Source organism: Phalangium opilio, unplaced genomic scaffold (genome assembly GCF_054372755.1).
Source record: "Phalangium opilio isolate 3A_F unplaced genomic scaffold, DU_Popi_V2 ptg000013l_1, whole genome shotgun sequence".
NCBI lineage: Eukaryota > Metazoa > Arthropoda > Arachnida > Opiliones > Phalangiidae > Phalangium > Phalangium opilio.
The window spans coordinates 13,861,887-13,889,385 of record NW_028324148.1 but is presented as its reverse complement, the minus strand read 5'-3'; the positions used below and the strand labels follow the sequence as shown (position 1 = coordinate 13,889,385).

At 36.9% G+C, this 27,499-nt stretch overlaps 3 protein-coding genes across 7 annotated transcripts in view; 2 read left to right on the top strand and 1 right to left on the bottom strand.

The window, feature by feature from the left end:
• The window catches only part of rg (A kinase anchor protein rugose), a 165,267-nt gene that overhangs the window by 19,469 nt on the left and 118,299 nt on the right, over positions 1-27,499 (bottom strand). For all 5 annotated transcript variants that reach the window (XM_089864700.1, XM_089864703.1, XM_089864701.1 and 2 more), the window contains exon 29: positions 4-121. In XM_089864700.1, the coding sequence (XP_089720826.1) occupies positions 4-121 (118 nt within the window). The remainder of the gene's footprint in view (positions 1-3; positions 122-27,499) is intronic.
• On the top strand, positions 14,344-17,045 carry LOC149709351 (uncharacterized). Its single transcript, XM_089865006.1, has 5 exons — positions 14,344-14,350; positions 15,984-16,049; positions 16,115-16,280; positions 16,407-16,686; positions 16,719-17,045. Exons 1-5 carry the CDS (start codon positions 14,344-14,346, stop codon positions 17,043-17,045), a joined length of 846 nt encoding a protein of 281 aa, XP_089721132.1.
• LOC149709350 (protein mab-21-like 2) lies at positions 17,063-19,927 on the top strand. Its single transcript, XM_089864710.1, has one exon. The coding sequence runs from the start codon at positions 17,274-17,276 to the stop codon at positions 18,369-18,371; it is 1,098 nt and encodes a 365-aa protein (XP_089720836.1). The 5' UTR covers positions 17,063-17,273; the 3' UTR covers positions 18,372-19,927.

The following is a 27,499-nucleotide window of genomic DNA, read 5'->3' as shown; positions in this document are numbered from 1 at the left end:
TACTTCTTGATGCGAGGAAAATTTCCAGGGCGACGTTCTGCAGTAAGAAACGGCGGGAAAAGATGGCCCTGATCTCCGAAAAATGCCATTTTCCGTGCAAATGGTCGCAGTAGTTTAGAACCTGCAAAGATAATAGCAAAACAAACATGAGTAAACAATGAAAATAAAAACATTGAAATAAATTTAATTACATTAACATATGTGACAAAAACAGTCATAATTAGTTGATTTAAGACATTAGAAACTAATTAAGATTAAGACGCAGCTATCCATAAAGGTCACTGTGAAGTAGGAGAATTTAAAAATGTGCTCTAAAGGTCATGGGGAAGTCGGGGTATTTAAAAATGGACCCTAAAGGTCATTTGGCATGCCCTATTACAAGTTTACGAATTTGATTGTTTACAGTTATTTTCGTCCGGGTATTCGTAGAGAAGTACTTTTATTTGGACTTAATGGAATGGAATGGTCTATAACAATTTGAGTGTTTATAGTTCTTTAACTTACAATTACCCACTACAATGCATTACCCATATAATCGTCCGAAGCTCCCCAAGTACCGAATATTTGCCTCGCCTGTGCTTTGTCCAGGAAAAAATAATCTTTCTGAAGTACTTGATCCTTTTCTAAGCAAATCCTCTTTCGAAACTCTGAACCCCCTAAATACTATTAGTACTGTTTTGGCCTAAGGGATTATTGAATAAAATCTTAAGCTGATTCGCTTGGCCTATTGGGGCCAAGGCTTAGCTTTATTTCTATAAGTTTATAAGATACATTCCATAAGTATGACAATACCTATACTTCTTAATGCTAGACACTTATAGCTCGAGCTAGTTCGAGGGAGAACGACGGAAGCGAGAATTGAAGTCCTACACTCGGTGGTGGTTAATTTTGCAGGAATTATTCCATTTCCATCTAGGTCCTATATAGTCTGCATTACTAAGCCTTTGACAGCAGCGCTTCACCAGGCGTCTTCGCTTTACCCTGAATCAATGACCTACCTCACTCACTTCATGACAAGCTCCAGTTTCTAAGTTACCAGTTGCAAACTTATGGAACATATCTTATGGTAGGGAAGTAGGTACAAAATCACCCTCCTCTCTAGATGAGTGGGATGATACAATCACACGAGGTAGCAACAAAGCCGCCCTGCTCCCGTGCCCTGATAATCTGATTTCGACCCTTAATGGACGGGCTCCCAAAAAAAGAGAGAAAAATTTCCTCGGGCCCATTAGTAGAACCCGAAAGGTCCTTCTATGGTAGTTTCGCGCGCAGATATCTCGTGCTTCTATAATTTAAACATTTTTGGAGTACGCGTTAGTGGCTACCTTTATGGATTGGTGAAAATGTTCGGATGTTGATTTTCCTTCAAAAAGTTTAATAGAGTTATATTTGCTGAGGGGGGTGAGACGTCATTGGTTTTTCAGCCAATGAAATTAACAAGCCAACAGATGGAGTCACCTTCTGGTGGCTATAGAGCTCATGTTAAATTCTGCCTCCAAAAAGGCGAATGGGCGGAGTTTAATGTCACCCTCCCCGTAACCGATATTACTCTATTATAGGATCGAAGTACAGTGGATGGGTTCTTTCTTTGGCTGATAATTTTGAGTCAAACATTGCCATAAGGGACACTCTAAACAAATTATGATCATTGGAGAGTTTACGGATTTTCCCTTAAATTTAATTATTAAATTGAAAGACAAATCTAATTCAATTAACAGATCGCTTCGATACGTTCAAAAATGTAGAAATAATGCGGAAGTGCATATTTCTTTGAAAAATGAACATTTTTTAGTATTCCATAACTTCCGTACTATGAACCCACATCAGAAACGGCAAGGATGTTACTGGTATTGTCCACTACTGAGTGCTGACGTTGGTTAATAGTGAGTGAGTAACCCTTACACTAAAAAGTGGCAATGCGTTCAGTGCACGAAAGCACATGGACAGCTTTTGGTAGTAGGCCTAGTTTTCTATTTTTTTCACGGTAACAATCTTCCGAATAAACGGAAGGAAGTATTTTCAAGTCCAAATGGTATAAAATTCAGTAAAAACATTCCTAATACTCTCTCTCTCTCTCTCTCTCTCGCAGACCCGACTATTTGATGCTATAACCAACTTGTTTCATGCACGTATACTGCGATAGAGCCCTAGCTCTGCACGGCGTTTTAAGGGTGGCTTCAATTTATATCTAATGTTATAAGCTCCCGTCCGTCCGTCTGATCTGTTTAAAGGGCAATCGCTACATACACAACATACACGGAAGGAAAGAGAGGAGAGGACCCGTTACTTAAGTGGTCTTGTTTTCCAGTCCTCATTTTTCAATGGCGTTTTGTACGGGGCGCGAAAATGGACTGCGCTTTTAAGATATGCTTATAGCTTGAAACACTTTGCACTATAGCCCTTGTTCTTATCGGCTGCATGGCAAGCAGGCGTTTTGAGAGAGAGCTACGGGTGAGCCCTAAGCGCTACAACAAACAGGTGTCGTCCATTTCATGGCCGCCTTCACTATCTAGTTTCTAAAGTACTTATGATAAATATATTTTATGATATAACATAGTTGTGCTTCTAAGTTTTTGTATTAAAATAAATTGAAATTCAGGGTTCGTACCGTTTTTGGGTAGACCGATTTCTTTGATATTTTCAAGGATATTTTCGGGTTTAAGATCACTTCGAGAACGGAGTGCTATGTTTATGATTTATTAGTTGCAATGTACATTAGGGAAAGAAGGTCTCTAAAATTTCCCTGAAATTTATATAAAAAAAATAATTTTTACCTGCATTTTATATAAATAAATGATTTTTCCCTGCATTTTATTAAAATAAACTTATTTATTTAAATGTTCAAAATATCCCTGAATTTTATTTAAAAAGTTCAAATATCCCAAACTTTTATTTTAAACCCTCAAAAAATCCCTGAATTTTATTTAAAACCCAAAAAATATCCCAGAATTTTATTTAAACCCCAAAAAATACTCCTGAATTTTATTTAAAAACTTCAAAATATCCCTGAATTTTATTTAAAACCTAAAAAATACCCTGAATTTTATTTAAAACCTAAAAAATACCCCTGAATTTTATTAAAATTAGAAAATATCCTTAAAATTTTCATTATATACACTAACTGAGTGATAATGCTAATTAAATATAAAGGGGCATCCTTAAACCACTCCTGCAATACAACTTGAAAACTGTGACCTTTGTAACGGTCACTCGGTATACCCAATGCTGATGGTTCTTAAAAACCTTTGCGAGTCGGTCTTCGAAACTAATCAAGTTTTTAAGACAGAAAATTACCACGCTTATAACGTCCATCTACGACATCCATCTACCCCGTATAACGAAATATTCATCGGCGAATGAGATATAACGAGCAAGATAGCGCAGCGAGAACACGAGCGAAGAGAGGGTAATAATCAAATTGTTCCTTCCGAGCCGGGTCTGGGAGCGACCTAGAGCGGGAACAAAGTAATCCGATGGCATCGCTCGGAGCGGGAACCGGGGACCGAGGAAGCGCCTTCGAAATGAAATATAAATTGAATTAAGGCACTAAGCCTAACCCTGTTTCGCCCTACATCTATACTTTCGCTAAAAGCCAGTGCCTGGCTATATAGAATATTAGGAAAAATGCAGAATTTGATCTATATAGGCGTAGACGAAGGTTTTTTCGGTTTTCATCTATTCTCTCTTTCATGTTTTTCTAAAATAATACCAGGATCTATGACCTACGTCACTTCATGACAAGCTCGCAGTAACTAGTGACAAACTTATGGATTGAACATATCTTATGAACTTATGGTACGTAATTTCACGTCTCGTAGCATTCCTCAGTTTCAAAGAGACGTGTCTTACTAAAAATACTACAGCTCGACGTAACGCAAAATATGATTATTTCTAACAATGTTCCAATTTCGATCTATTTGAATCGGTTCAGTAGGCCAATATGGATGAAACCGCCCACGTAAGGACAACGGCCGGCGTTCGATTAATCTCGATTGTTGGAGAAATGAAATTTAATACATTTGTATCGTATGTCATCACTTAACTTCTAATTAACGAATATAATCAATTAAATCTGTACATCAAAACGCATCGTCGGGCTCTTTCAAAAGATTTTATTTAAAGAAATAAAATGACAGTTGCTTATAGCCCTATTTTTCGAGAGAAAATCGTCAAAATTTGATACGGAACTTTCATTCCGTAATTGCCGACGGCATGTGAAACCGAACATTTTCAATTCATCTCGCCGCGCTTACACAAACCGACTATATACGATACCCCAAATTTCTTATAGAATTTCTAGTGATATTCAGGATTTTATAGAGAATTTCTCGTGATATTCGAGATTTTATACAGAATTTATCGTGATACCGTCGATTTAACATAGAATTTATCGTGATACCGTCGATTTAACATAGAATTTATCGTGATACCCGCAATTTTATACAGAATTTCTAGTGATATTCACGATTTTATAAGAATTTCTATATAGTGATATTCACGATTTTATAAAGAATTTCTCGTGCTCTCCCAAATCTTACAGAATTTTTCGTGATATCCGCGATTTTATACAGAATTTCTCGTGCTATCAGCTATTTCATATAGAATTTCCCAGTAAAGCTAATAACTCTACATGAGTGACTATTACCATGTTTCAGGAGTTAATGTTTGGAAGTCCACATATCCGTAAGCAAATGTTGTCCCCAGATTCTTTGACACTTTCCACTCCGTTCAACCCAAAGAACATACCTTTTAATTTATAACTGACGTAACAGAAAAACCCTGTTTAAACCCCCCCCATATAAACACGTGCCTAAATTTTCCAGTAACACATTTTAATTTTCACCTTAACTTAACTTCAAAAACCATCATCCCTCCCGATCTCATCTAAAATTATTCCTCCCAAATGATAAAAATTAGTCTCGCGTCAACAACATCAACAAGCCAACAGCGCCTGCAGTTTAAAATAAACCATATATACACACAGTGGCGCGGGAAAAACGTGTAAGTTGACACCGATAAAGGGAAATTACGGAGAACGACGGAACCGTCGAGCGGGTCCGCGGGAAGATACTTCCTTTAGCTAGCTGCGTCGCATGTGTTACGGATCAAAAGCGCAAAGCAATTAAGGCAGGCGCCGCGCCAAAGAAGAAACATTCCCCAACACTTCTTAATTCCCCAAAGTGTATACTGTATCGGGAATTCATACAGCTGCTAAGAATCATTGGGGTCCATCTTAATTTCTATGCGGGTTTTGTGGTGGGCCGGGCTTGAGAACCTACTACGCGTCACGCGACTTATAATAGAGAGTTTAAGCATCCCCTAAACGCGTACGTGTAGCTACCTTCCACAGTGCATTAGACCAATGCATTGTCAAAGGTGGCTACACGTACGCGTATAGGGGATGCATGACTAACGTCTTTCTAACTGTGATTTCATTGGTTAGTAGCAATGTGAGGTCAGAGGTGCAACGTGCAGTGAGATAGATTAAAAATTCGCGAGGTAAAATTCATCATACCAGAAGGGGATAATAGAAGAAGGATGAGACTCTGTATCACCTTAATACTTCAGTTATGTAACGTGATTCTTTCCAGGCTGACCATAGTCTCCCGCTCATCAAACTTCAGATTGTCATCGCACCGTGTTTGGGTGAATTTAACAACTGTTTGATGTACTAAATTCTCAGCAATCAAGTCACAAACCTTGGTTGCCTTGCATGCGCCTTGGCAAATAGTTAAGCCTTCACTAATAGAGTAATGACAGGAGCAGATGACAAAGGAGTCTCGGACGCTAGCTTCCATAACGTAGAGGGCAATGGGATCCGCGAACGTCACGGTTATTAACGAAAATCATTACGCCAGTGCCACCTCTCGTAGGAAATTTGAGCTTTATTTTCCAACCAATAGCGTGGCTGCAAAGTCTCGAAAGGAGATCTGGGAAATCGCGTCTGGAGCCTCTCTTTAAAATTACGTATCGTCTGCTTATAAGTAGCCTAGGCTTAACGAGTATTAGAGTTAAAAAAAGGATTTCAACGGCTTTTTAATCTTTTTTTTTTTTAGACTAAAATTGATAATGAAAAGCCCAGCGAGTAACGTATGTACATTATTAAAAAACTAAAATGTGTTTCAGTGCCATTTTTTCTAAATTTCTTCTTGAATTAAATGATAGCTACAAGAGGTTGGGAAAAGAAATCACTCACGATCTTTTAAAGCCCAAAAAGTAAGAGACAGTGATTTCGTTTCCAACCTCTTGTAGCAGTCAATTAATTCAAAAGAAATACGGAATATTTTGGCCCTAAAACACATATATAACGTTGTGTTTCGGCATCTTTTAAAACCTTGCTTTTATCTTTTGAAAACCCGACCCCAATCATTCCAGTGGGAACAAATTGTTAATTAAGCCTTACCTGGGTTTCTCTGCTAGTTTGGACTTAATTTGACTATTTAGTAGGTTTAAAGTCACAAAATGTAGTCTTATCTTTTATTTTAATACCAACGGTTACAGCTGTTTGAATAAAGTAATTATATTGTGTATATTTATGTCGCGATCGGATAAGACGAACCTCAGTAGCCACCGTTACTCCGTTATTACAAAAACATTCCCAGCAGACTTTGGTGACAGATATAATCCACCAAAAGCATCGTCTGCTATAATGTCTGATAGCGCCTCTATGGCAAACGATACCGCTACAGCTGTGACGTACGCGGGTGCCATTGCCCTCTATATTGTGGAAGCTAGCGTCCGAGACTCCTTTGTCATCTGCTCCTGGTAATGATGAGGGTGAACTATTTATCGCGTATGTGAATAAGTTTAGTAACCTTGTACACTCTCAAATGTTTTAGCGGATGTTGGGAAGAATCGTGTTACAATTACACCCCCACTTTGTGGTGGTACACTTCTCTCGAAGAGAAGTATTTATACTTCTTGTCTAGCTCCTCCCTCAAAGCCCGCTTAGATACGTTGAATGAAAATAGCAAGCTACACAATTATTCCAATTAACTGTATGTATTCCTGAGTGAATATATCTATCACGCGGCGTCGTCGTCAAGACCCAAAACTTTCTCATCTCGGTGATATGGCGTGCTTTAGAGTAGGAAAAAAAAAGTAAGTAGTAAAACATTTCATCGCCTCATTTTGGTGCGAGCGACAAGGGGCCAAGTCGAGCCAAGTGTTGCCTTGCCTTCGCAGAGTACCCCAAAAGAAATGGGTTTATAATTGCATGTGGTATCATACAATTTCAACACTGTGTATTTAGTAGAGGCGGAGGAAGCTATTAGAGGAATGGTGTGAAAATTAACACTAATGTCAACAGGGTTCATACAACGTTTTTAAAAACGCGTTCCCTGATATTTCCAGGTTTTTTCCCAGACATTTCCAGGTTTTTCCTCCATTTATTTCCAGGTTTTTCCCCATATATTTCCCTGAGATTTCCAGGTTTTTTCTCATATATTTCCCTGAGATGTCCAGGTTTTTTCTCATATATTTCCCTGACATTTCAAGGTTTTCCCCCTTATATTTCCCTGACATTTCAAGGTTTTCCCCCTTATATTTCCCTGATATTTCAAGAATTTTTTCCATATATTTCCCAAACATTTCAAGGATTTTTCCCATTTATTTTCCAGACATTTCAAGGATTTTTTCCCATATATTTCCAAGACATTTCCCGGTTTTTCCCCATACATTTCCAGGTTTTTTTCCCGTATATTTTCCTGACATTTCCAGGTTTTTTTCCCGTATATTTTCCTGACATTTCCAGGTTTTTTTCCCGTATATTTTCCTGACATTTCCAGGTTTTTTTCCCGTATATTTTCCTGACATTTCCAGGTGTTTCCAATATACTTCCTTAAACATTTCCATGTTCAAGATCACCTAGTAAATACGTGAATGGTTTCTGGAGTAATAACTACAAATTTACTAATTTAACTGTAAAATCCATGATCAATTTTAAGATATCCTATTGACAGTTAAATATTTCAAATTGTTTTAAGGGGCATAAAATGGGCAAATATACTAAATTGAAATTAGACACGGATATAAACTTTCCATTTTAAAAATGTTTCGCTATCACAACACGGACACGCATGCGTAAACAGGACCCGGGGGGGGGGAGGTTTCTCCTAAGTCCACACGCTCACCCCACGCGGAACTTCTGATTGTCATAAATTAAAGTTAATAAAACCGAATGCTATGTAAACAGCAGTTAGGGCCCCTTACAAGGACGATCGAGAGCTGGTAGCTACAACCAAGGTTACTAAAAAGACGGTTAAGCCAAAAGGAGAAATTTGGTGCGTGGAAAACAAATTTGAAAATTTCTTCTTTGAATATCAATGCATATCGAGGAAATCTTCTCTGATGCGCAATACGATGCGCGAATCACGAAGTTCATAAATTTCCGCAAGTTCTTCGGCAAAATGAATTGGAAGATGTAACGTGTCACGTGATCAGTCTTGGAAATACCAGGGAACTACAAAATTATAAGCAACGATCAAAGAGACTCTTTAAGCGTAGAACGATGCGCGAAACAGCTATAGAGACGTCGACCTTCCGTTACCAGGTTTTCCCTGACCGTCTAAAGTTACTTCCCTGACAAATTTTGGAAGTTTTGTTTGAAGAAAAGTCAGAATTTTGTGATTAAAATGCCTTATAATTTAAATGTTATCTGGCACTTGTCCCTGACGCATCGCACTGATTTGAAATGTCCCTGACACATACCAATTTTAAATGTCCCTGAAACACCATACTAATTTAAACTTCCCCGACACACCATACCCTATTTACAAACGTCTCTGACACACCATACCCTATTTTCAAACGTCTCTGACACACCATACCCTATTTTCAAACGTCTCTGACACACCATACCCTATTTTCAAACGTCTCTGACACACCATACCCTATTTTCAAACGTCTCTGACACAACACACTCTATTTTCAAACGTCTCTGACACAACACACTCTATTTTCAAACGTCCCTGACAAACCACACCCTATTTTCAAACGTCCCTGACAAACCACACCATACAATTTTCAAATGTCCCTGGCACACCACACCCTATTTTCAAACGTCCCTGACACATCACACTAATTTCAAACGTCCAGATACTACGCCAACCCTACTGGTAAGCAACCATGTTACGGCAAAATATCATCCTGAAAAACATTTTACGTCGCTATACCTTATATAGTAACCTTGGATACCCATAATACAACATATTATACTCAAATTCCCAGCTTGTCAAGATACAATAAATGACTTTAATGTCCACGCATGTATAATGGCCCAATCTATCTCCCAGCTGCGTCCAACTGAACAAGTCTACAGAAAGTTGAAGACGACAGGAGCCCAGCAGCCTGGCCGCGCGGCCCTGACTGGCGCCATGCCCACCGATTGACCCCTACAACCTCTCTCTTATTCTTATTGTTTATTGTCGTCTCTCTCTCTACCTTTCTACCCCCACCACCCTGAATTCTTCGTCTATACCTGCGTGAACTTTGACCCCGACTTCGATTTATCGAATGTCCCACTCAAGTAAAAGTTCTAAGTTCTGACGGTGCAAGAGAGGTTCCCGCTGTGAGCTCCCGTAGTTTGTGGACATGGTCTATACAGATTCAAGGGTGATACCATACCATATACGGGTGGGTTTACTTGATTTTGCGGATATTCGATACTGTATAAGTCGTTGAAATATTATGGGATGGGGAATCAACAACGTATATCAAACGATATACCGTGGAAAGAATTTCACAAGAAACTCCCTTATCTGTTAGATGTTGGGTTTGCCATGTTATAAAAGTAATGTCGAAAAGAAACTTGTTCAATATTCCGTAGACCGGATCAACTTGATCTATTCTTTCTTGAAATTGTCAATTGTGGGTAGGTTTGATTTAATTAAGAATGATTGCATGATTTTTCATTAAATTATGTTTGTTGCTTTGGTTCTAAAAACATGAGGAGCGTTTGATAAGAATGAGATGAAAATTTGATGAATATTTAGGTTTATTAGTGCATCTCGTGTGTAGAATAAAAACCAAAACTATTGAAAATTTTATGAAAATGTGGTTTCAAACTATTGAAAATTTTATGAAAATGTGGTTTCAAACTATTGAAAATTTTATGAAAATGTGGTTTCAAACTATTGAAAATTTTATGAAAATGTGGTTTTAAACTATTGAAAATTTGATGAAAATCTGGTTTCAAACTATTGAAAATTTTATGAAAATGTGGTTTCAAACTATTGAAAATTTGATGAAAATGTGGTTTCAAACTATTGAAAATTTGATGAAAATGTGGTTTCAAACTATTGAAAATTTGATGAAAATGTGGTTTCAAACTATTGAAAATTTGATGAAAATGTGGTTTCAAAGGGTTTAAAATTTCATAAAAAAGTGTTTCATAATAGATGAAAATTTGATAAAAATGTGATTCATAAGATAACCGATGAAAATTTTATAGAAATGTGACTAAAAATATTAGAATTAATTTTTTGAAAATGTGATCGAAAACCAATAACATTTTGATAAAAATGTGATCGAAAACTAATAACATTTTGATAGAAACGTATAAAACTGGTTAAATTTTGATAAAAATATGATCCACAAACACACGAAGTTTTCAGAACATAAAAACACATATTATTTGATTAAAGTTTTAAACACTGAAAAATTAAAACAAAATCATCAAAACAGCACATTGACTCCACCACTGGACTAGCACTTCGAAAACTGTATTATTATCAACCCAAAGCAAAAAAAACCTAGATATCTATCCCAGGTAAACAAAACCAAACTGAAGACCTACAAGGGACCAGGGGTACCTGACCAAAATCGCCCGTAACCTATTGTTAAACCACGCGTAGCCTGGGGAGTGGAGATTTCAAGTCGGTTTCAGCAAGTACAAGCCCCCATACATCCTTCAATAGGTCCTCCTTGGGCCCTTCAACACAACAAGGAGATTAGCTTCCCAGAAAACATGCAGTCCTTTTCAGATCCGTTCTAGATCTGTTTGTTAAAGAATATATATACGCTTTTCGAGTTCTAACAATGACCTCTCTCGAGGACCCCTAGGCCCACAAAAGGCGGCCCGCCATCTATGGTCTGTCTTGACGCCATTCATCGGGTTTATTCGAGCGAGTTAAACGCCTCCTTGCGGGGAACCGATTCACGACGCTATTCACCAGTTTTTTTTCAAAGAAATCGTCAACCGCTAAGCAAAGGGGGCTTTGGCTTTAGATTAGACCACGTGGTAAGGTCATACTAGAGTTAGAACACGTGATAAAGTTGTAGTTAAGAAATTTGTGTTTACAATATGATTACTAAGGTAAATTTGTACGGTTTTTCTATTGGAAACGTTCAATTAAGTTTCCAGAAGTTAATAGTGAGCTAAATACTTTGTTGAACGTGTTTAAAGTTCGCCTGCTACGAATTTTGGATGAAGTAAGTCCATTAAGACTTGGCAATTCAGAGTTATTGAAGCGGATTTTTTGAGATCTTATTCAGCGCGTTCCGATCTTATTATTACATATAAGTTCATAAGATATGTTGACCATAAGTTTGTCACTGGTTACAAACTGGAGCTTGTCATGAAGTGACGTAGGTCATAGATTCGAGATAAAGCGACGCCTGGTGAGGCGCTGTCAAAGGCTTAGTAATGATACTAAATAGGAAGTCCTGCAAAATTAACCACCGAGTGTAGGACCTCAATTCTCGCTTGTCGTTCTCGAACTAGCTCGAGCTGTGAGTCTCCGGCATTACGAAGTATAGGTAGTGTCTTGCTTATGGAACTTATCATATAAACTTATGGTTGAACTAGGACTGAAGTGTAAGCCCATTAAGACTTGGCGATTAAACTGATCTCATTATTACATTTAAAACATATACTGCTGGTAAGTGCAGCTGAACGCACCTTTATGACTTAGACAAACAGCATCTTAATATAACAAGCAAATTTGTATTTAGAAATCATTTATAACGAATCTTCAGGTAAAACAAGTTCAACTTCCGCCGTCCTATATCGAGTTCTCAAACTGCAAAACGTATCCTTTAACAATACCGGTAGCTCTACAACGTCTCACCACACAAAGCGGCTTGAAAATTTTGAGATCTCGGCATGTACAGCAGTAGGATATAGTTTGTAATAGGGCGGCAAGCAATTCCGAATCCCTTTGTAAGGGGAACCCGCGTGTTCATTCAACCGAAATTATCAAGGGACCCTAACCATGGTCACATATTTCTCCGCTGTTAAAACCCCGTTTTAAAATATATATATATTTTTAGGATCAACTAGAGATTATAATCGTCTAATCCTAGCTTATATGCGAATGGAAAAAGTTTTTGATGTCGGCTTGTTAGAACCTTGAAAAGATTAAAAGAGGAAAAACTCGATCCGAAGTTGCATGCAACATGTAGGCCTAGAACGGAATTCATATTTCAAAGGCTTATTTCGTAGATTCGATTGCCGAGATATCAATTGGTAATCGCAGTCCCGATAAGTGTTTTTACCATGGGTTTGACCATAAGTTTATAAGATATGTTATATAAGTATGGTATTACCTATACTTCGTAATTCTATGACTTACAGCTCGAGCTATAGTTGTAGTATTAGGGTCTAGGTTTGGTTATTTGAACCCCAGTGTATTAGGGTCAGTTTATGTTAGGTTAAGTTTGGTTATCTGAACCTCAGTAGTATAGTATGTAAAGATTATGGAAATCACCGAAAATAATCGTAATCATCGGAATTCAGAAATCAGCAATCAGTTGTACAAAATTTTGGCGAATGAATAGCCCCTCGGGTTAGGTTTGGTTATTTCAATCCTAGTAGTATTAGGGTCAGTTTAGGTTAAGTTAGGTTAGGTTATTTCAATCCTAGTAGTATTAGGGTCAGTTTAGGTTAAGTTAGGTTAGGTTATTTCAAACCCAGTAGTATTAGGGTCGGTACAGGTATTGTTATTGCAACCCGAATAGTATTAAGTCAGGTAAGGTTATATTAGCGTATAACAATCTTGTTGTACTTAATAGGTGGGTTAAGAATTGTTCAAAACTCTAGTACCTAAAAACTGCTATTTCCCAAAACAGCAGTTTTGAACAACGCCGCTGTTTTATGGAATAGTGGTTGCTTTTTCGCGAACTGCTCATAGTCATACAAGGTACAACCCCCATTTTCCATTATACTTAATTTGCCGTCAGGAAATAGGTACCTATATAGTACAGTACATATTCCTCGGCGCTATAATCCATAGAACATAGGTATCTAAAATTATTCATTACGAGCACGTAGTCGTCCGGAGTTTGTTAGAAGAAAGGTGTAAAACTAAAAAGACTTTCGCATGCAAAGCTGCACGGGTTCATTATCGATCAGCAACTCTAATCCTTCAATAACGAACCAACGTATGCACGGACGTCTGCTTATAATACCAAAGCGCCCTTTTTTTAACAGCAAAAATAATGAACTACATGCATTATACACTCTTGTTCAATGCGCTATTTTACTGCTGATATAATTTAATATTGCGTATACGTCCGCCTTAACCTTCGCCTTAGTACAGGCTCCGGTTGATATTATTATTACTTTTTCGGGAAATTAGGCGGGCGGAAGGGACCGAATTTTAAATGAAGTTAAATTTTAAATCCGGCCTAAATTGGAGCGAGGCAATTTTGGAGGCAACCGACCCACCGACGGAGCGGCTGCAAACTTTATAATAAATGAAAGTCATCGAGCAAAGTTCATTATTAGAAGTAATAAATTTGCTGTGTTTCCCTGGTCGTCTAAAGTCATCGAAAATTACATATTTTAATTTTCATATCTACTTGAAATTATACAACTCTAACCAAAAAAACCCTAACCTAACTTAATCCTAACAAATCCTAACCTTACTTACCCCCAACTATAACAAAACCTAACATAATTAAATACCCATAATGCTAACAAAACATAACATAACTACATACTCATAATCTAAACATTAACATAATAATGATAACACGAATAGTGTGAAGACACGTGGTGCCAGTCATTGTGAATGCAATTCAACCACTTGTCCGAAAATCTTGTAGAATTCTGTTCGATTCAGATCATTCAATTCCAAATCAGATTTCCGTCTAATCACCAAATAACCAACGAATATGACAATTCATTGACCTTTACCGCCCCTACTATTTTTAACATGTGGGAGTAGTTAAGCCTTGTAGGTAGGACTTCTGAATGCGTCAGGTAAATTCTAAAATAGGCGAATCTCTGCAAACAGCAACGAGGTTGCGAGCATCGCATCTAAGGGCCTCTATCAGGATCTTTCTCCGTCCCTGTCTCTGTCCTATTCCGTGGTAAAAGATCTTAAAAATGTCTCAGACTATATGGGAGGTCAGCCGGACCGTAAATCTACCCTTGAATGACTGCTCACTAGATTCCTACACAAGATAAAGTCAAGAATAGCTGGGATAGCCAAGGGATATGCTGGGAAAGAATTTTCCCCTATCCGCCTGTTTTCTAGTTTATTTTTTTAAATATCTTCTAGCTCCGTTCAGTTAAGTTTAATTTGTAGACATTCTCAACGATATTTATTGCCCAAAGTTTATTTCAAAAATGAGCCCAACAAAATTTAATTTAACTTAATAAAATGTGATGTGTAATAGATTTCAACCAGGATGTAGGGTCTAAATTGCGTAGGGTGAATTATTTTCAATTAAATTTTAAATATTTTTGGTGTTTGATTTAAATATATTTTTAGAGTCCATTTGAATAGATTAAAATTATATCTAGCTATGTTTAATAATAAGAGTTTAGCTTGATTCAAAAGTAATTCGCTTCACGATCTTTAAAATATGCATTTATACGTAATTTCTACAATAAAACTCATGAAGGTGCAGATATTTAAAAATATTTGAAAAAGTAGTTTTGGTTCAAGCTCTTAAAATACGCATTTATAAATAATTTTTACAATAAAACCCATGAAGGGACAGATACTAAAAAGTAATGAGCTCAAACAGTTTCGCTTCACGCTGTTTAATTTTTACAATAAAACTCATGAAGGTGCAGATATTTAAAAATAAGTGAAAAAGTAGTTTTGCTTCGAGCTTTTAAAATACGCATTTATATGTAATTTTTATAATAAAATGCATGAAGGTGCAGATACTAAAAAGTAATAAGCTCAAACAGCTTTGCTTCACGCTGTTTAAAATAGGCATTTATACGTAATTTTTACATTAAAACTCATGAAGGTACAGATATTTAAAAATAAGTGAAAAAGTACTTTTGCTTAGAGCTCTTAAAATACGCATTTATAAATAATTTTTGCGAAAGCCCAAAAGGTGCAGATATTAAAAATCAACTTTTACAACAATGATCTGCAATTTTTGCATTTTGAATAGTCAAAACTACCTTTCAAAAAATTATCAAAACCCCAATATTGCTACCCGTATACATTATTGAACACCCAAATCAAACAATTTACAACCCGTCAACCCGCTTACAACCAAACCAACAAACCCTCCCCTTTCTTTGTCCCCAAAAAATCCCATCCCCTTTCATCGATTGCACCAACACCACCACAGTTTTTTTTTTTAGAGAGAGATCCCGAACGTAAAAATCCGCAACTTACAGATAGAGAGAGAAAAAAATCCCATAGCTGTTTTGGCGCGCGAGTTTCCCTTGAATTCTTCTAGGCCTAGACATGATTGCCTAAACGTTCTTTTAACATTTTAACTATTGTCAACAGCTGGGGCTGCTTTCGAAGTTCGAACAACAACACACCATATCAGGCATGAACGCACTCTTTGAGACCAAAACTTGGCGCATAAAAGCAACGAAAAAGTTGGCCAAATCGTCACAGTAAATACTCAAATACTAAGTACACCCCCGAAATTATTCGCGAATAAATCTTGGAGAGAGCGCCGAGCTGACGGCAAAATTTCTACAGAGAGAGAGAGAGAGAGAGAGAGAGAGAGAGAGAAAGGGAGAAAGTAGCAGGCTCAGGCGCTTCGATTCGTTTGCGCAGCTTCCGGCGGCGCCGGCGCGAGCAGCGGGCGGGAGACTAAACAGAAAAGCGCGGGAGAACCTCCTAGTAGATGGGGCGGAGTTCTGACCAGGATTAGGGGAAGGATTTTTACGCAATCACTCCGATTTAAGGAACGGGAGGGGGGTTTGCAAAATCCCCGTCGGGAAGGGGTCAGTCTCGACAACTCCGCCCTCTAACGAGATATATTAGTAAGAAGTCTGGGGTGAACAGAAATGCCTTGGGAGACCGAGAGATTTCTCCTAAAACTTTCCTCTCCGTAATCCCGACCGTCTACCGGTCCGTTTCTCCAGTCGCTACGAATACCCGAGGCTCCCGTCGGCTCGGACGCTGCAGCCCGAAAGGATTTCTGTTACAGTTGGACGGATTTTCACACTGCTCTTTTGGAATTTGCATTAACTAAAGTAGGGTAGTTTTAACTTGGAAGAATCTATTGGATAGTTGTTCTTATCTTGGGAGATTACTGACCGTTGCTCCGCACGAGATTCCCGGTTTACTACCGACGCTCCGTACGAGACTCCCGGTTTTCTACCGACGTTTAGTCACGAGACTCCCGGTTTATTGCCTTTGCTCTTCACGAGACACGCGGTTTATTACCGACGCTCCGCACGAGATTCCCGGTTTACTACCGAATCCCGACGCTCCGCACGAGACTCCCGGTTTATTACCGACGCTCCGCACGAGACTCCCGGTTTATTACCGACGCTCCGCACGAGATTCCCGGTTTACTGCCTTTGCTCTTCACGAGACACACGGTTTACTACCGGCTCCGCACGAGACACGCGGTTTATTACTGGCGCTCCGCACGAGACTCCCGGTTTACTACCGACACTCCGCACGAGACTCCCGGTTTACTACCGACACTCCGCACGAGACTCCCGGTTTACTACCGACACTCCGCACGAGACTCCCGGTTTACTACCGACACTCCGCACGAGACACACGGTTTGTTACCGAGGCTCGGCACGAGATTCCCGGTTTACTGCACACAATTCCCGGCTTACTCCCGACAGTATTTTAAAGGATACTATGAAAATTAACTGATTAACCTATAATTGTTGACTCCAAATTACCTCATTTTAAAAAAGGCTACTTAAAGCCACGCTAACATGCGACTCGGCTGAAGCTAGTGCAATAAATAAATAAATTTCTGACGGTGAATTTGGCCCACTAACCAGGACTGCCAAAACGGAACCGACACACCAAGCGCAGCTTTTTTGGGATAATAACTCTACGGTCGACGAGAAACCCTCGGATCCCACCTGGTCGACAATGTTGGTCCCACCGGATATGATGGCGGCCCAATCGAAGCTCTTGTACCAATTAAACAAGTTTTACGGGGAACGGGTACACGGTCGTAAAGCGGCTGTTGCCAAAACGGTCCGCGAAGTATGCAAGGTCGTACAGGACGTTCTGAAGGAGGTCGAAGTTCAAGAACCGAGGTTCATCTCGTCCTTAACCGAATGTAACAGTCGTTACGATGGATTTGAGGTCATTTCACCCACCGAGTTTGAGGTTGTCTTATTTCTGAATCAAATGGGGGTATTTAACTTCGTTGATGATGGAAGCTTACCCGGTTGTGCCGTTCTGAAACTAAGCGACGGCCGTAAGAGATCAATGTCGCTATGGGTGGAATTTATAACCGCATCGGGGTACTTGTCCGCCCGCAAGATTCGATCCCGGTTCCAAACCCTTGTCGCTCAGGCCTGCGACAAATCGGCTTATCGCGATATCGTCAAAATGGTGGCGGATACAACCGAAGTCAAATTGCGAATTCGCGAACGGTTTGTCGTTCAAATAACGCCGGCGTTTCGTTGCAGCGGTTTATGGCCACGTTCTGCCGCTCATTGGCCCGTACCTCATATACCTTGGCCAAACCCTAACCTGGTCGCTGAGGTCAAAGCGGAGGGTTTTGACCTCTTATCTAAAGAGTGTATCACCCTCCAAGGGAAGCAGTCATCGATGGAAGGCGACGCTTGGGTTCTTAATTTCGGTGAGGCCGAAAATCGTCTGCTACAAGGCGGTTGCCGTAAGAAATGCCTGAGTATTTTAAGGACTCTACGCGACCGTCATTTGGATCTACCTGGTAACCCCGTCACCAGTTACCATTTAAAGACCTTGCTATTGTACGAATGCGAAAAACACCCCAGAGAGTTGGAATGGGATGAAACGTGTTTGGGAGATAGAATTAACGGGATTCTATTGCAGCTAATTTCGTGCTTGCAATGCAGGAGGTGCCCGCATTATTTCTTGCCGCAATTGGATCTATTTAAGGGCAAATCGGCAACTTCATTAGAGAATGCCGCCAAACAATGTTGGAGGTTAACGAGAGAGTTGCTAACCAACCCGAGATCTTTGGAAAAATTGTAATACTAAACGCTTCACAATTGATGTTTAAAATTAAACATTAGTACTATACTAATTTTAATTAGTTAATTTAATTGCATCATGGATTGAAATTGAAATTGAACTTTTGTTTGAATTTATTATAGAGTTTTGTTTGAATATTAATATTAATTAATATTAGTTAAATAATAAAGATGATTGTAAAATAATGTACTTAGATTAATTATATTGACGTGCGCGCGAGTTTAATATTTAAGTCGTGCCAAATTAAGATTAAATAAATAAATGATAAAATTAAACACGTTGTTTTAATTATTTAAATTAGTCGTATTATATACTATAGTTAATTGGCTAAATTTAATAATTATAATAAAAAGCTTAACTTTGCAACAAAATATTATAAATTATTTTGATGATATCGGTTTTTATATGCAAATTAAAATTTCTAAATTCTGATTCAGAATAATTTCTAATAATTCTCTAAAATTTCTAAATTCTGATTCAGAATAATTTCTAATAATTCTCTAAAATTTCAAAATTCTGATTCAGAATAATTTCTAATAATTCTCTAAAATTTCTAAATTCTGATTCATAATAATTTCTAATAATTCTCTAAAATTTCTAAATTCTGATTCATAATAATTTCTAATAATTCTCTAAAATTTCTAAATTCTGATTCAGAATAATTTCTAATAATTCTCTAAAATTTCTAAATTCTGATTCATAATAATTTCTAATAATTCTCTAAAATTTCTAAATTCTGATTCAAAATAATTTCCAATAATTCTCAAAAATTTCTAAATTCTGATTCAGAATAATTTCTAATAATTCTCTAAAATTTCTATCAGTGATGTCATAATAAATGAAAATTATCTAGGAAAGACGCGTAATAATTTAAGCCAATTAACATAAAAAACTTAACTTAATTAAACCGTGTTAAAAATTATAAAATATTTTCAGAAATTCGGTAAAAAAAATTATTTTTAAATTATTTTCTAATCAGATTTAATTAAAAATAAAATTACCCGCTTAATAAATTTAAATTAAACCAATTAACATAAAAAACCTTAATAAAATCGTGTCATTAATTAAACTTTCCCCCGGAATTATCTTAAAAATAAAAATTATTTTTCAAATTATTTTCCAATTCTATTTATAACAAATTTAGGCTTTAGCGCTTTTTTTAACTCTCTCTAAAATGCTAAAAATGTCGCTTTATAGTAAAAAATAAAACCCGGTTCTGCGATAAAGGCGTGATTTACGAGAATTCTTTAACTTTTAAAAGATACCTTCAAATTGGGTATATACAATTTAAAATCGAAAAATACAATTAAAAATTTAAGTTACCGATTAAATGTTCAAAATAAAAAATAAAAATTATATAGACGTAAAAGTACTGTAAAAATATATAGGATAATTAGTTGATAATTAAGAGTAACGAGGTCTGATTAATATCAATTATAATAGTTAAGTATATTATTATTGATAATTAAGTAACATTTTTAAAAGAAAAGAAAAGTAAATAAAATGTTGATAAAAATGTAAATAGAAATTAATTAAAAATATTGATTTCCCAGTGAGTGAGGTTTTGTTTCTGAATATTTTTCTACAGTAGGGTTTGGTAACGGTGATTACACCAATAAACTACACCTTAGCACCAATTAATTTACACCAAAATTTAACAATTCAACGTGCACCTTAGCCTTTATAATTCCTAAAAATTTCAAAGCGTTTGCATCAAAACTTAGTTCAGAACAAAAATACTTTTAATTTTTAAACAAAGTAAATTTCCCAAAAACTTAACCATAAATTTAACCAGTTTATAAGATATTTTCCATAAGTATGACACTTACTAGGTCTTCGTAATACTACTGGGAGACTTCCTAACCCCTCATATAATGCTAGAGACAGCTCGAGCTAGTTCGAGAACGACTGAAGCGAGAATTGAAGTCCTACACTCGTTGGTTAATTTTGCAGCTAGGACCTATTCCATCTAGCTCCTATTTAGTCTGCATTACTAAGCCTTTGACAGCAGCGCCTCACCAGGCGTACATCGCTTAACCTCGAATCTATGACCTACGTCACTCACTTCTTGACAAGCTCCAGTTTCTAAGTTACCAGTGACAAACTTATGGTGAACATATCTTATAAACTTATGCTATAAAACAAAGTTGAATTCAATTTTAATAACGAAATAAATTGGGAGTCTATCACGTGACGCACGTGCATGGTCTCCCAGAATTCTCATTTAAAATCGTTACTCAGAAGCTATAGGCAAGGGGAAACTTTTAGGGAGTAAGGCTTAAGTGTAGGTCGTAAAAGAAAAGTTGGTGGTTAATTGAACTTGATGATATTCAAGGCACGATTTAACAATTTATTACGAGTCTCATTTTGATTCGAGCTCTCTCTCTCATCTTTATTAGAACGAGAACATTAAAGGCCCAATTAAACGTACTATATTTAAATTAATATTAATTGCTTACGGATTAACGTATAATAATGTAACAACAATCAGAATAATATATTTCCCTAAGTTTTTCCCCCATATATTTCCCTAAGTGTTTTACCCATACATTTTTCTGAGTTTCCAAGGTTTTTTCTCATATTTTTGTTTTCAGCTTTCCAGGTTTTTTCCCATATATTTCCTTGAGTTTTCCATATTTTTCCAATATATTTCCCTGACACTTCCATGTTTTCTCATATATATTTCCTCGAGTTTTCCTGGTTTTCTTCCCATATATTTCCTCGAGTTTTCCAGGTTTTTTCCCCATATTTTTCTACGAGTTTTTAGATACCGAGGGGCCAGTCACTTAGCGTAATCGGTGTACACGGCTGTACCTTTGATAGTACTAAAATGATTCCATGTAGTCCGTAATCGGTGTAAAAGGTTAGCCCCTCGCTAGATACTTTGATCACAAGTGTCTCCAAACTTGAACACTTAAGTATGCCATTAAAGTACTCAGATGTGGTTAAAATACCTTAATATTTGCACATCACCGCAAATTTTTGGTTTAGTTTTCATACGATATATGTAGGTTTTATCGAAGGGCGTCTATTTATGTATCGTTTTTAATTTTTTACTCATAAAAGTATTAAAAATCTTGTCAACGGATTTGATTTATGGTTGCAAATCTTAATTTCGTCCCATTTTTTTTAATAAGTTTTATTAAAGTTTCGACAGAAAGGACTTTAATTTGACGTTAAATTAATGATTATCACAAAGTAATTGGCAATCAAAACCAAAAACAAGATGTCCCGGCATCGTTCTTGCTTTTCCCGCTGAGTGCATTTTACGAGTAAACCATTCATTTGATAAGGCTATATTATTCTTCTAAAAATATTTGACTAAAAATCCGTAGTTCAGTCATTTATAAGTTAATAATCGGAAGTAATGGGTTAATAATCGGTAAAAATCTATTAATAACAGGTAATAATTGGGAAAAATCAGTCAATAATCGGTAACCAATTGTTAATAATCGGTAAACATCGATTAATTATCGGTAGAAATAAATTAAAAATCGGTAAACATCGATAATTAAACAGAAGAAATAAATTAAAAATCATTAAACATCGATTAATTATCGGTAGAAATAAATTAAAATCGGTAACCATCGATAATTAATCGGTAGAAATAAATTAAAAATCGGTAAACATCGATAATTAATCGATAGAAAAAGGTTAATAATCGGGCGATATCGGTTTAATTGGGTTAAATAATCGGCTATTTCGCCGAGTTTAAATAAATATTACGTTAAAATCGGTATCACTTGCAGAAAAATCTCACTTTCTATCACACTTCTATTCGCTTTTGATAGTACGAAATTGAAGAATACTTTGGCATCAACCGCAAGTCCTCCCACATAATGGTTTATTTACACGAAAAATCAAGGGCTTATCACTATGATTAGCGATCTGCATGATTAGCCTAGCCCCCCTCGTTCCTGCAACAAAGCTACGGTTATACGTTCCTCTACGTACTTCTATAGCAGATTCCATCCAACAACATATCGACAATAGAATCGAAAATTCCAACGAAGTTTTTGGCGCGCTAAACTTGTTGGAAAATGGGACTCTACAACTATTATTAGGCTTGGACTAGGATGGCTGTTTGTTTAAAAGATCAACGCTGCCATGACGGTTATAATACTACCTGAGAGCTATCGAGTAGTAGTTTTTTTTTTTCAAACAACCATCGGACTCCCGCAATTAGCCTGTCAACGTCTCGTCCGAGCCACCGACGTATGCTGCTACGAAGAAATAAGACCAAGAATATCGCGTGCATGATCAGCGGGTGCGGCTCGAGCCTACAGAGCTAAGATAAAAACAAGTTGCGCAAAGCCTCAATTTTTTGAAAATTTGTAAAGAGAAAAAATATACTTTTTGCGAACAAAGTTACCAGCGTCGTGAATCATCCGAATGATTTTAAAATTCAATTTAGTTTGAGGTTTTATAGATAATTTGAAATTTGCACTTCCGACCAATAGCTTTCTTGGTTACAAAAAAACGCCCCAGATTTTATAAAAATTGCGCGCGAGTTATAGAGCGTGCCAAGTGAATTTTGTTAAGAAAAAGGCAGGGCGTAACGCGATTGGCTAGAGGTGCAAATTTCGTATTATCTATGAAATCTAAAACTAATTTTAAAAGGCCAAATACATAAAAAAGTAACAAACAATTAAAGAACTTTCTGAAATACATATAAGCAGAAGTTTATAATACTTCTCTTCGAGAGAAGTGTACCACAAAGCGGGGTAAGGGTAACGCCATTCTTCCCAACATCAGAACTAAAACATTAGGAGTGTACAAGGTTACTAAACCGAATCACATACGGTGATAAATAGTTCCCCCTCATCATTACTCTATTAGAGCTTAACTATTTGCCAATTGGATTTTTGTCCCACGTCAAGACAATCGAATCAAGGTTTGTGGGTTGATTGGTGAGGATTTAGTATCAAACAGTTATAGAATTGACCCTAGCACGGTGCGATAGTTACCCATCTGAAGTTTGATGAGCGGGAGAGCAAACAGAAAGGGTTTCCTCGCCTGGGAAGAATCACGTAACATAACTAAAGTATTAATAGGATACAGAGTGCCATCCTTCTTCAATTATCCCCTTCTGAAGGTAATATAAGATACTCCCTCAAAATGCTTTCAGCCTACCACCCAGACGTACTCAAACCAAAACCCTCTTGAACCTTAAATTTTGCACGGTTAAAATTGATAAAAAAGAAAGGCAGGTTAAAATCATTTTTGACGCTTTTAGCGTGCTCCGTTTTTGACGGCTCTCTCTCGCTTCGCTTTTGGCTTTGGCTCTTTGTTGAACAAACTCACTCGGCCGTTTTAAGAGCGTTTCGTGATAAAACTGGAAGTTGAATAATAATTCGGGAAACGGGCTATGGCCCCATGCAATGCCGTCATCGAGCCATACTCCTATAGGAGTCCAAGTGCACTTGGTCATTCTAGAGGACCAGCAAAAAGAGAGAGAGTACCGAGCTTAAGGGCCGAAGAGTTATAACGTTTTTCAAGCGCTCTTAAGGTATACACGCCGATAACAAACGGGTCACACAACTAAGTTCGAAGTTGACAGAGCACGTAAAGTGAATTTCATTTATCACGTGACATTATTGACAAGAACTTTAGCAATTTTTTATTCCTTAATAGATTTGGTTAACGTGTATGAATTAATTTGGGTTTCTAATGAATATTTAATTCTTATTGTTCGTGTTTAATACGGGGTAGAATTATTCTACTACTTTGTCGGTTCACAAAATAAAGTGATTATTTGTGATGCTTGTTCTATAGAATTTTTGTCTATCTCATGCTAATGTGGTAGTATTATTCTAATGCAACGCAGCATTATTATTCTACTATAACGAAGTGTATTATTGTACAAAAATGTAGTATTATAGCACAAAAATGTAGTATTATAGCACAAAAATGTAGTATTATAGCACAAAAATGTAGTATTATAGCACAAAAATGTAGTATTATAGCACAAAAAAAGTAGTATTATAGCGCAAAAATGTAGTATTATAGCGCAAAAATGTAGTATTATAGCGCAAAAATGTAGTATTATAGCGCAAAAATGTAGTATTATAGCGCAAAAATGTAGTATTATAGCGCAAAAATGTAGTATTATAGCGCAAAAATGTAGTATTATAGCGCAAAAATGTAGTATTATTTTAACCGTAATGTAGTTATTATTCTACTATAATGTAGTAGTTTCCTACTAAATAGTATGAAAAATAGTATAATAATTTTTGAAGATTCATGAACTATTAAAAAAACAGACTAAAAGATAATATAAACTTAATACACAAGTCATAATTATCGATATCGAATACCTAAACCAGCCCATACAATAAAAAATACGGCAGACTTGCGATTTTTAATTACGTGTTAATGTACCTGAAACTAAACATAAAAACAAAAGTAATTTTTTTCTGTAATATTTACCTACGTATATACGCCTTTTAAACGAATTCATTAACAAATGCATTATTTTCTCTAAATGCAGTCAGATAAGGCATAAATAACTCTTTCAACGTCACGCATGAACTCTCTTCGCAAACCTCGTATCTCCTCCATTTAAATAATTAGATTTTTAGGGGGAAGTTATGTTTTAGCAATATACTCCCAAAGGAGTATCTATCTTTGCGCGTTCGGTGTCGCCGCGCCAACAATTTATTTTTGCTTTGTTATCATTCATATCTAACCATGCAGCTCTGTGTTTGGGGACATCAATTAATTCCCGCGTAGTATACTTGTATTTGGTTAAGGCTAGCTGTTTTATAAACCGCACCTGATTAAAGAGAAACTGAAATGGATACGTAACATTTTTCTAATTGCTTTAAAATTTCTAAATTACACCGAAATTAACATTTTATTTTATTATTTTAAATTGGCCTTATTCCTGATCAACGCCACCGAGGCGTAGCGGCGACTTTTGGAACTATAATAATACGGTAGCCAATTACAGGTGGCGCTGGAGCCGATGGACTCTGATGGAGATCTGTTATTTTCTCTATTTTGAATCATGTGAATAGCCAAGGCTTAACAAGCGATATGGTTTCAAAAGTATTAAAAGTTGATTTTACCTTTCTTATTCTGTCTAATATTATGAAATAAGACTTTCGGAGTAAGTTTTCATTCGATTTTGGTCTATTTGGAGATTATTCGGTTAATAATAAGTATTTAAAACATGTTTTTTGAAGTTGAAGCGGTAATAATCAAAACAGAGAAAATAACATCTCCATCAGAGTCCATCGACTCCAGCGCCACCTCTGATTGGCTGCCGTATTATTATAGTTCCAAAAGTCGCCGCTACGCCTCGGTGGCGTTGATCAGGAATAAGGCCAATTAAAATAGATGGCCAATCTTTAAAACACGGCAAATCGTAAATTGAAAACGTTGTCCCTTACGGCATAATATGTCATTGAAGTTACGACATTTTCGACTCAAAATAATTACTCATTTTGGAACATACTATGTATGTATTTACTCAGCTGAACATCATTTGAATTGATGTTATTCTACATTTGAAGTGTTATATTACAAACCATGTGCAAATAGTCGAGTGTTTTATAACACTATTATACGTTTTCAATTGAAAATGTAGTTCGAAAAAAGTATATATTTGTTTATTGTTCAGCTGTTCAAATTATTTTCCCTATATCTTTTAAAGGTAAAATAGTTTTGTTAAAACAGATCGTATATTGTCTTTAAAAAACTAATACAGACTCTAAAGGCCCGTTCAGACTAAGTAAAATCTTACGTTTCCGTCGGTACCTTCATTTCCGTGATCAGACGCGAGAGCAGACGACTTAAAACGAGTCGCATCGCATATACAAAATTTCTTTGGGCCAAGGCCAAGGGTTTTCAATACGAAAATAGCCCAATCCAAAACAGCCAGGGAAACTGCACATTAGGCCAGCAACCCCGCTGACCTAGAATAAATAAACTGGTCCATATGGACCGACCATTAACCAGGACACTTCGTCTGCTAGACTAAAGAAGTGGATAACTAAAATATTATAGTTAATGTCTGGAAATAGAACTGATTTAATTTTTAAACTGGACAAGGAAATTTTTAAACTGGTCATTTGCCTTGTGCCACGCCTTATTTCCCACGCTGTACTACACAGCGCCAAGAATCATGAAACGTTATCGTCTGCTAAGGCATAGCTCACACGATCACGCGTCATTAAGGCACAATAGAGTGGGCTATGGATGGCTAAAGAAAAGGCGCTAACGAGGGGTGGTGCCATCTCAACACTGCAGGACGAAACTGAAAATTTCCAAACTAAACCAGCGAATCTTTTAAACGCTGACACATTTTACATATCGCGTGCTTAGACATAGCTCACTCAATCACGCGTCGATAAGGCAAAATACTGTGAGCTATGGATAGCTAAAGAAAAGGCGCTAACGAGGGGTGTTGCCGTCTCGACACTGCATAGGACGAAAAATTAAAAAATTCCAAACTAAACCCGTGAATATTTTAAACGTAGTCGTTAATTATAATTAAGCGAGCAACGCGACTTCACCCACGTGCATAAACATAAGATTTTATTTTAGTCTGAATGGGAGTTTTTAAAATGAAATAGAGTAAGTACAGAATCCAGGAATATTATCGCCTGATATTAAGACGCCATCGAGGATGAGGCACATGGTCAAGTCAAAGTCACCGATTATGTTTTTTAAGAAGCGCGGAATAAATTAATGTCAGCACGATTTTGTCCAATTTCAAAACTTTGAGATTTTAATTCGAGGTTCCCGATGTACTCGAAACCTCTCTCTGGCCAACTGAAACTATACCCGCGAATATTGCACGACTGAGCTATAGTAAAGCTTGTAATGGGTACACCATAAGTTCATAAGATATGTATGCTCCATAAGTTTGTTAATCTCTGGTAACTTAGAAACTGGAGCTTGTAATTTTGAAGTGAGTGAGGTAGCTCATAGATTCGAGGAGGTAAAGCGACATACGCCTGGTGAGGCGCTGCTGTCAAAGGGGGCTTAGTAAGTTCAGACTAAATAGGAGCTAGATGGAAGTCCTGCATGCAAAATTAACCACCACCGAGAGTAGTCTGCAATTCTCGCTTCCATCGTTCCCACTCGAACTAGTTATCACGGGCTGTAAGTCTCTCATTAGC

What these genes read in the sequence shown, in the direction of transcription:
- LOC149709351 (XM_089865006.1), top strand. An exon ending in GTAATCCCGACCGTCTACCG is followed by an intron (nt 16,281 to 16,406) that starts GTCCGTTTCTCC and finishes CATTAACTAAAG; the next exon opens with TAGGGTAGTTTTAACTTGGA. An exon ending in TACCGACGCTCCGCACGAGA is followed by an intron (nt 16,687 to 16,718) that starts CTCCCGGTTTAT and finishes CTCCGCACGAGA; the next exon opens with TTCCCGGTTTACTGCCTTTG.
- LOC149709350 (XM_089864710.1), top strand. Translation starts at nt 17,274, where the DNA reads ATGTTGGTCCCACCGGATATGATGGCGGCCCAATCGAAGCTCTTGTAC.